This window comes from Anopheles aquasalis, chromosome 2 (genome assembly GCF_943734665.1).
Source record: "Anopheles aquasalis chromosome 2, idAnoAquaMG_Q_19, whole genome shotgun sequence".
NCBI lineage: Eukaryota > Metazoa > Arthropoda > Insecta > Diptera > Culicidae > Anopheles > Anopheles aquasalis.
The window spans coordinates 13902501-13920260 of record NC_064877.1 but is presented as its reverse complement, the minus strand read 5'-3'; the positions used below and the strand labels follow the sequence as shown (position 1 = coordinate 13920260).

The 17760-nt window shown below is 50.2% G+C and overlaps 2 protein-coding genes across 9 annotated transcripts in view; one reads left to right on the top strand and one right to left on the bottom strand.

Annotated features, from left to right (window-relative positions):
• Positions 1-17760, bottom strand: part of LOC126572633 (complexin) — a 137836-nt gene that overhangs the window by 118033 nt on the left and 2043 nt on the right. The window lies entirely within an intron of this gene.
• On the top strand, positions 1346-3917 carry LOC126572621 (nose resistant to fluoxetine protein 6-like). Its single transcript, XM_050232063.1, has 5 exons — positions 1346-1464; positions 1545-1687; positions 1754-1991; positions 2060-2733; positions 2813-3917. Exons 1-5 carry the CDS (start codon positions 1374-1376, stop codon positions 3773-3775), a joined length of 2109 nt encoding a protein of 702 aa, XP_050088020.1. The 5' UTR covers positions 1346-1373; the 3' UTR covers positions 3776-3917.

Sequence of the window (17760 nt, the reverse complement as noted above, 5' to 3'; positions counted from 1 at the left end):
TCGAGGCCGTTCCATTTCTGTTTCGCGCACCCTGTTTTTTTGTTGTTGTTGTTGTTGTTGGTGCATTTGGTGATAAGATCGTTCGAGAGTTGCGGTCGTTACGAGTGACAAATATGTTTGTGATCGGTCATAATACCTTCATTTGCGTCATACTGGCTATGTTTCCGGCATAGATTTCTTTCCCCTGTTCCGTTTCCAAGCGCGGTAAAGAGTGTTTGAGTCTAGCCAATAGCTCTGGTCGAATACTCCGTCATACGCCGTTCGAAGATAGAGAAAAGCAACCTAAAAAGTGATCATCCGAGTTTGTATGCTCCGCGGTCCTCCGCAGCTGCGCAAATTGTTCCTTTCTTGTGCGCGAATTCCTGACGCACCATTGGGAAGGGAAGAGAAGAAAAAAAGCAAAACAACAACAAAAAAAACCCCCCAACGAACCAAGTGGCCAGATACCGTGTGAAGAGCTTATTGCTTATTGGTGACAGTGATGTTGAGACAGACAAATTGGTGGTTTTGTTTGAACAGCGACTCTTTTTGCTCTCAAAAACGGAGTGGACGACTGACGAAAGCGGACAGGCAGACAGACGATGATGAAAAAACCCAAAATGTGGTTTTATGTGGAAGTATGTGTCGCACCAAACAACGACGACCGGCAAACACGGTCTCGGAATTCGCGCCTAGTTGCGGATGTGATTCGGTACCAAACGACGGAGGTCACCGTGGCCTGTCTGATGGGCATGCGTCCTACATCACGAGCGAGATAGACTTTATTCTAAGCACACAGCGCACCGTCTGGAGTAATGGTTCGTTTTTTGCCTGGCGTGGGGATCAATGGAGGCAAAAACGGAAAGTGTCAAGTGATAATGGAATAGATCAACTACTGCCCCCATGACAACACGGTTCGGAAACGGTTTAGGACATTCCCCGTCGAAATGTTTCCAACGTATTGACGCCTTTCTCGCCGATTCTTTGGGGTCGTGATGTGTAAACAGTGTTCGCGCGTGGTTTGGTTGTGATTCGATTCGTTAAATGGTGAATGTTTGCGGAGTGTTTACGCCATTTTAACTGTTCAGTTTATGGCAAATAACTTTGGATTACTTGCACTGCAAATTACTCCATTGGGAAGCCCTGAGTGCAAATGGAAGAATTTGAGATTGACGTTTTTGTTCAATACAATATAGATAATTCGGGAGGCACTTACACAGCTTCTAATAATACAATTTCCACAATTTAAAGTCTTCTAAAGATCTAATTTAAACTACAGTAACCGTGCTCTGATGATCTACTCTGTAGATTTTACAATATCGTTTCTTCTCTCATCGTGTCCTTCCAGTGAGCGAGTGAGTGAAATCTGTAACATTGGCAAACAGCAAAACAGAATGGTTTCAAGAGCAGCCTTGCTAGTCGCGCATGTAACGCTGCTGCTACTCCTACTAGCGAGCGCCACAAATGGAGCAGAACCCTTCCACAGTAAGAGCTTGACTAATGCGGCAGGTCTTTGACCGAAAATCCCTCTCTAAAACCCCGCTGGTTGGTGTTTCCTTTCACAGTGGAAGAGTATCTGAAATTCCCACCCGTCTTCTTGTACGATGACTTTGAAGATTGCCGCCGGTACTACACTGACTACGTGTATTGTGTGGTCAAGGCACCTCTCGAGCCAGACGAATCGTCCGCGTTGTGGAGAAACATCAGCGTAAGTTCTGATCGAGCAGAGCGGACACAGTTCAACCGGATGCATAACTTTTAATGACGTTTGTAGGACTTTTCCAGTGACTATCATCACTACGACCATCAAGTGTTAGAGCGGGGTGTATGTCTGCAAAAGTGCCAGGATGCACTGATCCAAAATGGTACCCAAAGTATTGACAGTTACACCCAGACCGATCTGATTCACCAGTGCGTAAGCAATGAGCTCACCACGCGGTACCAACTGAGATTACAACCGGAGCTACACATCCAGTACTGCTACTCCAAGAGCACCGAAAGCCTTCCTTATGGTACGAACATGACACCGAATGACGGTTTTGAGTGACACTCAAGTATCTCTCTCCATTGCTTTCACTAGATTGGCTTGATGCCGTCTTTCTCCTGCTCGCGGGTACCATCATCTTCCTCGTCGTTGCCTCCACCGTGTACGATCTACACGAGCAAGCGAAGCAACGATTCCCGGAGAGTTACTTCGGTCGCAACCCTAAGCTTGGCCATCAGCGCGTCCTCACTGCGTTCTCGTTTCCGCGCAACTTACGGCGCCTGAAAGATCCACAGACAACCCAAACTCGCATCGATCTGGCTTGCTTCGAGTCATTCCGATGCGTCCAAACGTTGCGCGTCGTCTTTCTGCACGTCTCGATCGCGCACATGAAGTTACCGCAGCGCAACCCGGAGTTCTTCGAGCAACTGCAGCAAGGTGCAGCGCTGAAAACGTTCATCGCCGAATTTCAGAACTACGTGCAAACGTTCTTCGCCATCGGTGGGATGCTTATGGCGATCAACTTTCTCGATCACATCCGCAAACATCCCAACTTCCGGTTGGCGTTCTTTGGTGAGCGGTTGCTTAATCGCTTGTGTCGGTTAGTGCCAACGTATGCGTTCATGATTTTGCTTGAATCGTCTGTGATGCGCCACATGATCGATGGTCCGTTTGGGAAGCAGTTTATTGGGGAATCGAGCGAGAGCTGCCACCAGTGGTGGTGGGCGAATTTATTGTTCATCAACAACTACATTGGATGGGCTGAACCGGTAAGTGCTCGTGCGGGAAAAGAGACAAATAGTGAGAGAGTTCTCGCGATCCTAACTGCTTCTTTGGTTCGCTCCGCAGTGCTTCATCCCCTCCTGGTATTTGGCAACTGATTTGCAACTGTACATCTTCGGTCTGGCCATCATGATGGTGTTCTGGAAGTGGCCCTCGACCAGGAAGTACATCTTCGGAGGGATCTTCGTGTACAGTGTGGTAGTGCCTGCCATCGTGTACCTCACCTCCGACATAACGCCCGTCATGACGATCGACATGAAGGACACGGAGAAGTACATCCGTGGCCAGCTGTTCCAGAGTGTGCTCTACTTCCCCTTCCACCAGAATACGGGCGTCTACTTCTGTGGCATGCTGGGCGGCATGGTGTACCATCATTATCGGGATCAACGCAAGGAACTGTTCAAGCACGGTGTCTTCCGGCAGGTCGCCCAACTGAGCGGTATGCTGTACGTGTTCAGCATGGTGACCGTGGCTTGGGTTGTGACGAATCTCTCCTGGTTACCGGCCGCCTGTCTGGCAGTGTACGCCAGCACTTTCAAGATCAGTTGGGGTTTGTTTAACACCGTGCTGTTGGTGGTGTTGGCGCTGCTTCATCGGCACAATTGGGTAAAGATGGCCCTCAGTCATCCGATCTTCGGTGTGCTGGGAAAACTCGGTTACAGTGTCTACCTGATACACTTCACCGTCATCGTACAGGTGTACGGCCGGGAGAAGGCACCGATCTTCAGCAACGAGCTAATTGTCGCCGGTTACACGGCCGAGGTGCTGTTCTTCAGCTACATCCTCGGACTGGTCCTGTGTCTAATGGTTGAGCTGCCAACCGGTGCGGTACTGAAAGAGCTACTGGAAACACCCTCCAGCAGCAGCAGCAGCAGCAGCAGCAGCAACAAACCGTCATCATCAAACACCATCAACAGCAAGGTGCACACGGTCACAGAATCGTCGATCGGTGGACCAGTGACGGCACCAACAGGGGATGTTACAAGTAACGCTGTTAACCAAGGATCGGTGCCCAACGCAGCGCACTGAAGCAAGGCCGCTCTCTTCACTGTGATACCAGCCAGGGGGATGCATCGGGACCCCTGTGTCTGGAGACTGATGATTCTAGCCCTCACCACTGTACAAAGTTACCATCATTGTTGTTGCTTTCTGGTAAAGCAACAATACTCACACAAACATACACACGCATGGCGCTGTATAGAAGTATTCGCTTAGGTTTTATTAAGTCCGGCAGTCTTGGGTGTCCTACCAGTTTACCGGGGATATGCAATATGTGTTTTTAAATAAAGAATTTCAATGGAAAAACACGTGCATCCGGCGACCGTCCGAAAAGGAAGAATGGCATCCATCTGGCCTACTACGCCATCACTCCAACAGTCAAAAATCTACAACGAAGCTCCATCAGCCTACTTCCGCTACTAAACGGACAACGAGATGCCTTTGTCTGACACAACGTTCACGGCATCAGAGAGATTAACATTTCATGTGACCAGCACGCCACACCTCAGTGGCCTAGCCATCAAAATGTGCAATTTATTAAATCATAAATCGCAGCGAAAGTGTCGTAGATGGAAGCAGGATACTGCTGTTGCTTGTTGTTTTGGCATTTATTTGCAATTTATTCGTACGTGGCATCGTGTAGTGTCTAGCGCGCATCGCAACGGAACCGACCGCGACCTTCTGCCAAACTGCGCGGTTTACGATACGCTTCAGAAGTCTCACCAAGAATGCATGAAGGCGAATTTTATGCTTGGCTTTTTTTGGGTGTTTTTTTTCCTTCGCTTTGGCAACCATAAGGTCAGTTCTATCCGTAGTGCCGCCCGTTGTTGAGCGATAACTGGGCGAGGTAAGAGGTATTTTCCTTGGGTGTTTGTGGTGTCATCTGAAGACGAGCCTATTGAGTGTAAGTCCAGTGTCAGAACGAGTATCTAAGTCGACTAGCAGCTCAATCAATTCAATCTCTCTACCCCTCTTTCTCTCTCTCTCTCTCTCTCTCTCTCTCTCTCTCTCTCTCTGCGACCCCACCAATTACTTATTCAAACCACACCCGCCTGATGTGAACTGATCATCTTGCTCCCTAAATTAAGACCTTAACCCGCCTCGTTTCCATTCGTCGCTCGCGCTGTCGCAGTCCCAACATCATCATCATCATCATCAGCAACCTAGACACGATCGCCGCGGGTGCGATCTGACACCCTGCAGGGGTCGATTTGTGCCCTCAGGCCTGTAGGTGTGCAAAATGGCCGCTTGCCGTGACTAATGTGAATATAATCATTTGCGGCTTAGCAAGTTTCGTGGCCGCTTCATGCGCCGCTGACAGGCCGCCACACCTACCAGCCGTATGGCCCTTGTTGGCCTCAAGGCAATCACCGCTCATTCCCTGCTCGCGCTACACACACCGGCACGATGATCGCGTTGTCGATCGCTCATTTTTCATTTCCTTCTCCCCCCAAAAATGTGGCAGCAGCACTAGCCGTCAGCGCCGTATTGTGTGTGATCCCTCCGTACATGAACCCATCGGCGTGATAAAGATCTAACCCGATGACCGGTGACGGGTGTTTCGCTGAATCGAATCGAAATTGTCTGCTGCTGCGTTTGGGCTTTTGGGCCTTCCAAGTCATCATGCTACATCATCCAGTACCGCGTGGCTTACATGAGGTCACGAGTTGTTTATTTTTGAGTGGTGAAAAGGGTTTGCTCAATGTTGCACAACCGCCCTCGGTCGTGATTCGCTACTTGAGATTTGAGGGCCTCTCATATGTTAACATGACGCTGTGGCAGCCGTAGGCACAATTATGCTTTACGGCGCGTCTGAGACTCTGTTGTGCGTTACATCGTTCGTATGATTACAGCATTAAGTTTAAGCCAGCTACTCCATCTCGCGAACAAGTGTTTTTTTCTTTCGTTTCCTTTTCCTTGTGCTTAAAAGATGATGGTTGTCGAGCTTTCAGTTCCTGGTACGCAGCTCAAGAGTGCAGCTGCACACTGGCCTCCCCAAAACGGTAGCCTCTTCCCTGGGCATCTCCAGTCACTAAAAGCTATTAATCATTCTATCGCTTCTCATAAATCTTACTCCATGGCCGCGACCCATCATCGAAACCTTTTTATCGTGCCAGTTTTCTTCCGTCTTCGACAGTTTCCCAGTTATTGTCATTATTTTATCGTTGTCCCTTCTTTTTTTTGGCATATTTTCGCGCGCGTTTTTTGCAAACCTGTCAGCGGTGAAATTTATCTACCGGAACAGAAGCAGTACGACAGGAATTCGCACGCCCCAATGCCATCTCTGGCAAAGCAGTTAAACCCGTTAATCACCTCTCTAATATGGCTCGGATAACGGACCATTCGCGGTAGCATCGCTACTGCTACGAAGCAGCATGTGAAGCACAAAAACAGAGAGCCAACAACCAGCTGACGGCAAACTGGTGGCGCTCTCTGGTGCGATACCTGTTTTAACGACTCTCTACTTTGTCAGCGATCAATTTGCTGACGAATCGCAGCGTCAACATAGTTTGTCTTCAAATCATCATGAGCAGCAGTAATTGATCTTAAACTATCTTAAACTCGATAAAAAGAAGCACCACAGGTGCCAATGGATGCAAATTATGTGTCCGCAAAATCGTAAACATTTGTCTTCCCGTTTCCCGACGAACGCGAAATTACACCATGTATGGCATGGATCAGCAGCGATCGGAATGCGATCAGATTGCCGAGTTGGAAATCAAACAGTGCCGCAACACCTTCTAAAATACAACAAACCATCCGGCTTGAAAGGTGTGAATGAATGAATTGCGTGGTCCGGCTCCGTATTTGGGCTTATTCCCTAGTCGCCGCCGCCGCCGTCCGGCGCACTCATCTGTGAAATCATTAGCGTTTCCTGACAGTCGGTACTAACTATTGGACACACACGGAGCGACGTTTATGATCGCGTTTTTCTGGTCAACTACTTCGCATCGCTTGAGTGCGTTCCGCGCTGACCAGTGGTGGCCAGTGTTGGATCAAATTAGATAACATCTTAAAGTGGAAGAAGTAACAAACATTTACGCTTCGGTACGCTAGGAACATAGACACGCCTAGGTTGGACACTGGGGAGGAGATTTGGCTTCTTGTTCTCTTTCTGAGAACCGGATTCTGGAGCATTAACCATTATGGCAGGCATGGCGCGTGGCATTTGCAAACGAAAAAAGTGTTTCAGCTTCTCGTGATAGTCTCAATACCCTCCAAGGACAATGCTAAGGCAAAGGCTACTATGCATAAAGGCTCGCCAATCGTCAAAATCCTGCCAATGTACGCTGGAGGCTCGTTTCAGAGAGTAGGCCGTAGCTCCGTAGGAAGAGTGGAGTGCTTCATTAGAATATTATCAATACCATCAGTTGCTAAGTGTCACTCAGTGACCTGTCCATCGCTGGTGTCCCTGGCATGCGACCATTCGTGCTGTCCGCCTCCAGAAATTGAACCAGAGCAACTCGGTGGCGCATAAAAAAATAAGCTCGTCATCATAAGACGAGCCAAGAGAAGCACTGCTTTATTGTCTGTGCGGTGCACACGAAACACTACACCAACAGGGCTGGCAGTCCGATTGACACAATTGATTGGTCCACAAGGTTGTCCATTAATAGTGAAGCATTAGTTTAGCAGGCTCCTCCCGGGACGAGTGTGAAATGAAAGGGAAACGGCAAAACAAAATGTTTTGTGGCATCCAACACACACCGAGGAGTCCTAGCGAGTAGGTAGAAGACCTGCAACCGAATTGGATTTTGGAATTAATTTCCTCGTTCATAACGCAGCGCAACCGATTAAAGGTTTGCTGTCCATCTAAGGGTGTCAGAAACACATACGATCAAGGTCACCCGGAACCCCCTTGGAGTGGTTCTTTTCTAATCATCAGTCTCAACGCAATGGTGACTTGCATTCGGGCGATCCGAAGCGCCATTCACGCGACCAATATGTTCGACTTCATCAAAATGCTTCCGAAGCACTTCATCTTGAGTGCCACATTTTCGGCTGTCGCCCGCGGCATCGCTCCGGATAAAAACAAATCGATCACGGAGTGGCCTCCGCCTCTTGTTCCTTTTTGCCCCCCCTTTTGGTCGCGCGTTGTTTCTGAGATAATCAAACTGCCAATGATGTATGATTTATAGTGTCAAGCCCGCTAGGAAATGTTCGGAAAAAGGGCCGTCAAACAAGTTAATTCGCTCGAGTAGTGGCCGTAGAACCGGAAATTTAAGTAATCGAGCACCTACTCTTCCTTGGCCGTCGATACGGAACAGAAATCCTCGAAACACTCACCTGCGAATCAGAGAGAAAGAAAGAAAGAAAGGTCGTTAGCGTTTCTCATTTGAATGTGTTCTGCAAACGGACGACCGTCGAGCGGCAACATGATTCCATTAGTTTCTTCTTGTCTGCTGGACAAGGGAATTGGCGATTCGCGACTCATTACTTCCACCACCTCGAACTCAGTACCACCGACACAGCAAGAAGGCAGATTTGTGTGAACATGGACACAATCGGACACTTTAGCTCTTCTCGCTCCATCGTGCGGCAGTAATTAAGCTTTTCACATTCTGCGACTTCCCACTTAGTCTTTGGCCGTAGACTGTGCTTGAATCAGTGAGACTGTGCTTGAAAAAAAAGGCAAAAATCGGTGACGAGGAAGAGGCAAAAATAGATGGCAAACAAACGGGAACCACAAGAACGAACAAACGGCGATTGCAGGACAGGACGATGGTATTCCGTTTGCATGGTTTTTGGTTGGCTCCAAACTCCAGACACCTAATAAGTGCCAGTACCACCGTCCCTTGCCATCCCTTGCCTGGGGATGTGGCTAATGCGATAAGGAAAAATGATCTTGCATCTTTCTCGCCCTCGGCACCGGCATCGGCGAGCGGGCGAGCGAGTGAGCGCTTTTGCATAAAACTTTTGGCCATCCCCGTGGCCACGGTGCTCCGAGCGTGTACCAGGCACATTATCCATTAGTCAAAGGCATTATAGCCACCTTGCATGGCGAGATGGCGGTAGCGTTGGCGATGAAATGAAGAAAACCATCCTCACCATCTCTCACTAATGACATTATGCTCGCTGAGCTTCAATTGCAGCATGACGGAACGGACCGACATTCGCCGGCATGGCACGCGTACGAACGGTGCAAGGAGAAGGAACGAACCAAAAACCCACAAAACCACGTGGTGGCAGTGGTGGTGGCCATGTATACGATGTCTTAGAGAGTGAAGCGTAATGCGAACGCAAACCACGAATGTGTGACGCAGCAGTCATCCTCGGCATCCAAATCATGATGATGAGCTGTGGTGCTGGTTGGAAAGTTGATTGGATTTATTGTCGGTTTTTCACGATTTTTCCCCCAATTCGCACCGTCAGATGAGTTGTCTTTTTTCCCATTTTTTTTTCCAAATTCTCATTTGACAATTTCAAGGTGTTTTAAGCGGCCGTTCGTAATTGAAGGGCTGGCAACTTCCGAATCCACCGAAAGCATGAAGATCATTTCGTGGCAGGTGTTTATGGCAGCACAAGAGAGAGAGAGAGAGAGAGAGCCCGAGAGCCATTGGTTGAGATTCATCTTGCCAACAGCCCATTAACGGGTGTGTTTCACTGCCCATCATCATCATCAACACCGTCATCACGATCACTAAACTATCGATTATCATTTGCTGTGGCACAGCAGCGGACACCCCGAAATGGCGTGCTGGAGGAAATCAATTACTTAAGTGAAAATCGATATCCGATTGCAAATGGCTTTACACCATTTCTCGAGCCCGTCAGGACGCCACCAACCGAAAGCAAGGGCTTTCGCGGGGCACACCATTACTGACTTTCGGGCATCCTTTGCAAAGACCAAGCAAGGAACTGACGGAGGAAGGTCGTTTGCTTCATTAGGTGTAGGCGCTCCCGTAATGAGCAATCCCCGATTGAAGTCTTACTTTCGCAATCATAATTATCCTTTATTGCGAAACAAAACTCCACTTAACGCGGCACCTTACTGCCACGTCTCCCATGCCAGCAGCCGCCCTCCGGGGGCAAGGCGCCACCAAATCAATCCACACCGCCCGCCCCCTCCACGGAGACGTTAATTGAAACGCGATCCGGTGCGCAGGTCCACCGTCGTCGTCGTCGTCGTCGTCCGGGCACAGCGAAATCGATAGAGACCATTCGCGGTTCGTTGCCGCCGAGGCCGAGCTACCCTTCCGAGGCGCTAGTAATTAAGAGTGACGCAGCAAATCTCGCAGCCAGCGGGCGAATGGCCGTTGTTTTGTGTGCGGGAAAAAGTTCCGCGGGAGAATTAGTGACTGCCAGGCCGGTGTGTCCTTGCCGTGGCCAAAAGATTAGTGCGTTTCCGGTACCGCGGCGTACGGGAGCTTAGGTGACGATTTTCACGCCATTCCACCTCCCTTCATCACGTCCCTTCCATGTGTCGCCGTTGCTATGAGTGATGAGTGACAGCGCGAGCGCAGCGCCAACTATCCGGAGTAAAAACCGGGACTCCAAGTGACGACTGTCACCGCACGGTCCGCCTGGAATGTTTGCCTGGAATGTGTGTCGTGGCAATACTAATTATTTCTGGGCACATTACACGCCCTCATAAGCCGTGGCCGCCACCGCCGCCGCCGCCGTGTTGTATGGTGAGCTTGCGAGTGACGGGCACACGTCACCGGAACGTCACTTTGCCTTAGGCTGCTACGATCCAGCACCATATTACGATCATCAGCGTCACAGTAGCGTGTGGCGCACAATGCAAACGATGGCGACAGGGGCCAGGCCTTATCATGGTGAGCCTACTCACGTCGCTGTGTTTGTATAGCCGGGAGTAGTCCGTGCGTCCATTCCGTTGGCGATGCACCAGAGCACCGGATGCAGAGCAGAGCACTCTGGCTTTATTGTACGAATGGCTTCACGTTCGCGAGATGCAAACCAATCGAGTAGCCCAGGGTGGTTCCGCGAATGCAATCCGAGGTCGAATCCAGTGTGGCCATAATGGGGCTGACCGGCCCTTTCACAATACTTCCTTGTTATGCCGCTGGCTTAATACTGTTATTAAGCACCCCTCGAAGCGAGGAATTGGATTTGCTGTGGCATTTCGAGCAAGTGGCCACCAAGCTATTCGACCAAGAAATCGCCGAATATTCTCAATCATCGCTATCGCAAAGCCTCTGCTGCGCAGAGGAGTATGGGAGGGAGGGGGAAGTGCCCCTAGCCTTCAAGAGCGGAGGAATATTTGATTCTTCCCCATTTCCCTTTTGTGCTGCGATCTGGAGGGAGCACGTACTTCAAGCGAACGCCTGGAGACCGCTCGTTAGCCTCGTTCCGAAAGCAAAGTTGTTGCACCGCTCCCTCGCCCTTCACTCCGTCTTCGAGCATGTCTTGTGCAAGGCTCCTGCACACACGCATACACGCGGGCACACAGACACACCCACCCATGGACACGCGAGGACGAAAGTTCCTTTCGTGAATTATGTAATCCCAATGCCAGTAGTTTACCAACTTTCCTAATCAATAGCCTTCACTGCTCTATAGGCACCGTGGCGTAGATTCGGCAACTCTGGTGTTAGTGGCTTCACCGCACCACACCTGGTCCTGGTGGCCCTCCATCCCAGGTCTGGACGCTAATACCAAGCGAACGAGGCGAACGAGCGAGCGACCGTGCAAGCGATCAACGGCACACGCTCGAAGAATATTTGATTCAGTTTTGATCAATTACTTGACCTGCTCCCAGGCAAGGAAGCTCTCCACCAGCTAGCAACGTAACATGATTACGTAAAGACTCCCCCGATAAAGCAACCCCTCGAGCACGGGCCGCGTATGCGAAGCGATGAAAATACACCCCACCAAACCGAGCAGGAACCTGTGGAACTAGCGACGAACTAGAACCAAGCAGGCCCTGGGCACACACAAAACTGTCAATGCCAGCCACGACGCGCCTGGCATTCGACGACAAGCTTCATCCATCTTGTGTCACAAGACGCGAAAGTTCTTCGCACTGCGGGGCCGCTGACAAGTGAGCGGTGGAACAGCTGCGACTTTCGGCAAATCGCATCGCGACTCCTGCATCCTGCGGACCTGCTGCTGCTCCAAGTAATTGTTTCTCATCTTCTAGTTGCTCGCAGCAGCTGCGGGCTGGTGGGCTGATCGAACTGCTGCAACTCTGGAACAATAGACAAAATGCTCCGCGACCCCCGGCATCTCTAGGTGTGCTCTAGATGTGGCCACCAGTGACTGATGCGACTGGTTCAGGCATGGAACGGCATCACATCAACCATCAACAACCGGTTCGTGGTGGCACTCCTCGCCTACTGAGCGCAGCATTAGCATTGGCAACACTGTTCCCCATATTTTATGTGTCACGTCCGCGAACCGTACGAGTGCTTGTGCTCCAGCCCGTGAAGGTGCACACGAAGGAGGCTTTGACGATAAAGCCACCAAAGTATGGCATCAACGTCAGCGAAGAGCCAGCTGCAGAGTATAGGAACGTTACCATTTTCGGATAGTAGCAGTTGCATTCCAATCCAGCGCCAGAACTCTTTCGATCTTTCCATCAATCCACAAACACATAAACGCACAGACACACACCACACCAGTTGGACATGACTGACAATTCGCCAATTTCCAACCCCTAAGCTCTTTGCTGGCGCGTTGGATCGATCACGATTCACAGAAGGATGGATTGGTTGGCTGAAAGCCAGACTAGGGGACCACCTTTTATCCCCGACTCTCGACGGTTCTAGCGCGTAGCATGAAGAGAAGAAACACCAGCAGACGACATGGCGGCGCGCAATGCGATTGCTGCAAGCTTTGGCCAGTGTTCCAAGGCAATAGGAGCATCCTGGTGCATTCGTGCCCGGCAGGCATGAAACGTGACATTTACATGGTCTTTTAGGCCGTGGAGTCAGCGTTGCTGAAGGCTTTGCCCGACGGCTGATTACAATCCGACGGTCGACAGTCAGGGCGTACGATACGGGATTGGGCTGCCCACTTCACGACAGACGCTCGACTCGTTCTCGCTCTGTTTGGGTCCGTTCGGACTGTGATTTACAGTAGCCGTCATAAGCTGGTAAGGACCTTCCTTACCTACCGAGTAGTTTGCAATCAACAGCAGAAGTACCACCGAACCGGGTTTTGAAGTGGAGGCTACAAACGACAAGGCACATTTGCTGCTGACAGTCCGGCAATCCCCGGAATCACAGACAGAACCGGCCGGCCGACCTGGGTGCCTGCCGTTCGCGCCGGATACGTATCCTGGCATTATGTACTAATCAAACTGGACACCGGGTATCCGGATTCCGGGTTTCCATTGCCGACCAATCCCCTGGTCTCGATATTCGAGCCCGTCGGCCTCTAGTCACTTTGTGTCAGGACGGTATCGATCGAAAAGCCTTGTCCATGTTCCCTTCCCCCTCTAACATCAATCATCGAACGCAAGTCAAGTGCAGGACGCGGCGCTAGGACGGGCCTAGGGGGATCTTTTTTTAGAACCAACCCCCTTTGCTTCATCAAACATTTACCGATGGTCGTACCGTGCGGCTGGTCATCGATCTTAGAAACAACTGCACGGGGTCTAGGGTGGAATTAACGATTTTTTTATGCAGAATTCCCTACAACATTGTTGTCTAATCAGGGTACTCTATCAAATCGAGTGACTGCCAGCGACTAGCGCACCCAACCTCCTGCTGTCGTCCTGAAATATGATGAGCCCTTTATCGGGACGCACGCAAAAGGACGTCCGCCACAAGATGGCCTCCAACGAGACGCACACAAGAACCCTTTCGAAACCTTCAATGCGGATCCTGAAATGTCAACCGATAGCGATGGGGGCCAAGCGAGTTTAAAGCTAAGCTCTAGACGTCCGAGGTACCTCACCACTGCTTCGGTGGTCACCCGGAGGCCGAGGTTCAGTCATTAATTCTTTATTTATACTACACCGCGCGTGCTGCGTGCGGTGTCCTGGGGGTGCACACGACAACATCGGAGAACTCGTCCCCTCGGTCTGGTGTATGGAAATGTGAAAGGCCAAAGCAAAGGCACCAGCAACGCCAGCGGTCAGAAGGAGAGTGTCGTGGGGAGTGCGAGTTATTTTTGGAATTTGGAGAGAATACTCGGACGTTCGTTCAAACACGTCACACGTCCATCATCCTCATCCATGCTCTCTGTCTTCAGACTCACCGGGAGTTCCGGAATTTCACGATAATTTAACCAGAAGGTAACAGGAATCGCCGGAAACTTATTCACGGAGCCGAGTTTCACATTGACGTCTCCAAATTGTTTGCATACTCCGCGAACAGCTCCGACATTACATCCGACCGACCGTGTCCGAGAGTGTTTGTATCACAAGCGCAGTCATCAATTATTCCCGTTATTGCTCCCGTCCCCGTCCGTCGGGGTTGTCGGCGGAGAGAAAGGAAGTGAAGCGACTTTTTCCGAGAACTTCTTACGGTGTACCGGAGCCAATCCAATCAATACTTGAGTTCCAGTTTGTTAGCAGTCATTGCGACGATTCTTGGACTTGGGCGGGCGCAAGACGAACCACGGGAAGACGGGAAAGCGCACACTTATCACACACAAAGCACCAAAGACCTTTATGCCTGACAATGGGAAGCAAAAGTCTGGAAGGATTTTGATGACTTTGTCGTTCAAGTCGCCCCCAAGAACCTCTCGCGAGATGGGATCCAATTAGAACAAGGACTACTCCCCCAGGTAGTCAGCATCGTGTATGTGTCTGCATCCTCCCTCCTGGATCTCGTCTCGTCGTCCTCGAATGTCAAAAGCAACAAAAACAATCGACTTCTCGGCCGGTAAAGGATTGCCATACGGTTCGCTCTTCGGTTGAGCAAAACCATAAAGTCACAGGGCCTGGCTACCGATTGACGTACCACTGGCGCTAGGCATCGACCCGGATTCCGGACATTAAAACAAAGCCAAACCAAGCAAGCAAGCGAGCGAGTGGGCAGAAAGGAGCCTTATACAAAGTTAGCTCGTTAAGATGGCCCCTGGCGGTCGCTTCGCGGTTCGGCCCCTCTGTATCGATCCGAAGGATCCTCGACGACGTCAACGACAACGAATCAATGGCATTTGGCTTCAGCATAATTAGCCTTCCTTCCCCTCCACGAACCCAGTGCTGGCAGCCAGGCCAGGTCACATTATAAATTATTCCAACAAAGTTCGACGGAAATATCCACTCCACTTCACACAGACACCGCGCGCCATTCTGTGGCACCGAAGGGCACAGGTTAGAGCTAGAGCCGACCTAACAAAAACAAAACAAAACCGTTACATTGTATCTCCTACGTCTCGCCGCCCTGTCACCACCACCAGGACACCTCTCCGGGGGGGGGGGGGGGGGGGGGGGGGCGAAGGACACTTTGAGAAAAATCGATTACCGGTTCTGTTCGCTAAACGAGAGTTTAGTAACCGCCCGAAACAACCGGATGCACCATGCGGTGGTGGAAAAAATCGATTTTCTTTTCCAAGAAGCTCCCGGGCTGTAAAGCTACCAATGTACCAAAGTTTTCATGCTCCGTTCGGACCGTTGTTTTATGCTTTGTTAAAATGTAAAGCACATCGCACGCACAGAGCATCAATTAAAATGAAATTAGTGAAATGGTTTCAGCAAGAGGCGGCACAAAAACATCCGCAAATGGGCGAATAACGCGAGTCGTGTCGCTCGCGAATCATTAATTAAGGTTGTTCAAGCTCAACAGCAAACAACTTCACAAAACGTGGCATGATTATTGACATTCATCATTCTGCTTACATTGTTGCAAGTCCTCTAATGGCGTAGAGGTTAGAAAACAATTGAACCACGTCGGTACATCCCGTTCCCGATGGACCATAGATTACTCATACAGGGCGACTGCTGCGCTAATTGAGAAGTGGCGCTTCTAGGTCCCCACGGGCAACACAATTAAAAGTACCTCGCGCCGCGCCGTCCGTTGTCCTTTCCATCTCGTGCGCGGATGGTACACAATTATGATGGACTCTCGATGGACCTTTCAACCTGTCCTCCTGTCGCCTCGACCACCTTCCTCCCCGGTGGGGGATTTATCGGGAGCCCAATTATCGGTTGTTTGTCCAATCCGAAGCGAACCATACTCGCTTCCCGCTCTTTGTTCCGTCACTTTGCACTTGTGCAGGACTCGGATTGAATGGGAGAAAAAAAAGGGGAAATGCTCGATCCACACTCGATCCTAATCGAAGGATGAATGCTATTGGTTACCAAAGGGTGGCCGTACGAGGGTTTCAGTCTGTAATGCAGCGATGCCATTGTTATTCGTTGGAATGATGAAGACGACGGTGGAGTGTGACTGGATGGAGGGTGCTCTATGATATCGTTATGTTTCTGTGTCCTCGAACGTTTTTTTTTTCTGCGACAGAGTAAGGAAGCCGGAAAGCTTCGCCATCCGATGGTCTAGAGCGAGCGAGCGAGCGAGCAGCAGCAGCAGGAAAAGTGTGGCTTGATGGCAGATGGTGGTTCCGTTTCCTGTTTACTCTCCGTTGTCTTCCAACGTCATTGTGCTCGCACGCAGGGTATTCTGATAAGCAAGCGAAGGGAGCCAGCGATGGACGACCATTTGTTATTTATATTTTTATCGTCAGCCGTCAGACAGTCGCAAAGGGGATCTCCGATATGGGCTCCGATGGTGAACAACAACTCGCGTAGCTCACATTTAAAAAAAAAGCGCCATGACGAATGACTGGTTCCGGTTCTGCTGGTAAACAGTCCCTTTTTGCAAGGGTGTATTCCAATTTTCAAGGCCCAGAACCAGATCGAGGGAGTAGAGTACATACCAGAGAAAAAAAAGTAACAATGTTGCCACAATAATTGAGCATGATTTAAAACTATTTACTAACGATCTTCATTATCGAATCGAAGGTACATAGCTAATGCGTTTGTTTAATCAATTGCCGCTCCCACTATTAGGTAATCAATTAAATTCCCAGCGTTCCGGGTATTCAATCACGAAAGTGAATTACATTGAAGCCACTAGTAATAATAGCGACCATTCCAGCGGATTTATTGAATTTCCCTTCGTTGTAACGCCTGAATGCGTACACAGATTGATATCGAACGGGGTGGTTACGTTTACATATTAGCCAATCCCATGGAATGGCATGCGGGGACGCGGTCAGATGTGATAATTGAAGGGGGAACTCGTATCAAATGCTCCAACCATGCTGTTGATTATTATCGCGACCCTTTTTTTGCCTTTTCGGCTATGGCTCTGTCCCTGGATTCCAGGGACACTACCTGGGGCCTGACTTTTTCTCCACAAAAACGAATCGGATCGTGGCCGACGGGGAGAAAAAAAAGCGGTTCCGTATCGTATCGTTGATGCAGCAGACCGTACTAATGCCCACTCACGGGGAACATGGGAAACACGGGAGTTTGGTTGGTGCTGTGTCGTCCGCGTCGCTTGTCGTCCAATTCCATTGGATCCGGCCGGATTAGTGAACGACGAATATGGAGCGGATATGGAGCGAAGGACGAGCCTCCGTTGGCTCACGTGACTAATCACCGAGGTCACAGGAGGACGACGAAGAAAAAACTACCAGCCGGAACCAGTACAAATGGAACCATCCCCCGCCGCAACCAAAAACAGCTCCATCATCACGCGAACGGATGTAATCGATTTTTCGGAACGGAACCACTGCGCGACTCCCGGTCGCGGTCTGTCAACGTAAAAGCGGCCGAGAGAGAGACCGAAAGAGAGATAGAGGGACGGATGGGCTGGACGCGAGGATTTTAATTGAATTAAGAAACGCCGTGACCCAGAATGAGTCACGAGTCTGCCTGGAGTCGCTAGCCGCTAAAAATAGAAATACTTGGTTCTTGTTTACAGATAGTGTGTCACACACGTACACAGAACGAGGGTGGTGGGGGCACATACGGTAGAACAATATACCAGCCAGCTAAAACGGGTGCGGTACCGTGAAGGACTCCGGCGTGTTGTGGCTCGCGCGCGCGATGTCGGAACTGTCAAAAAGTGGATCGATATTTGGGAAAAACACGTTTC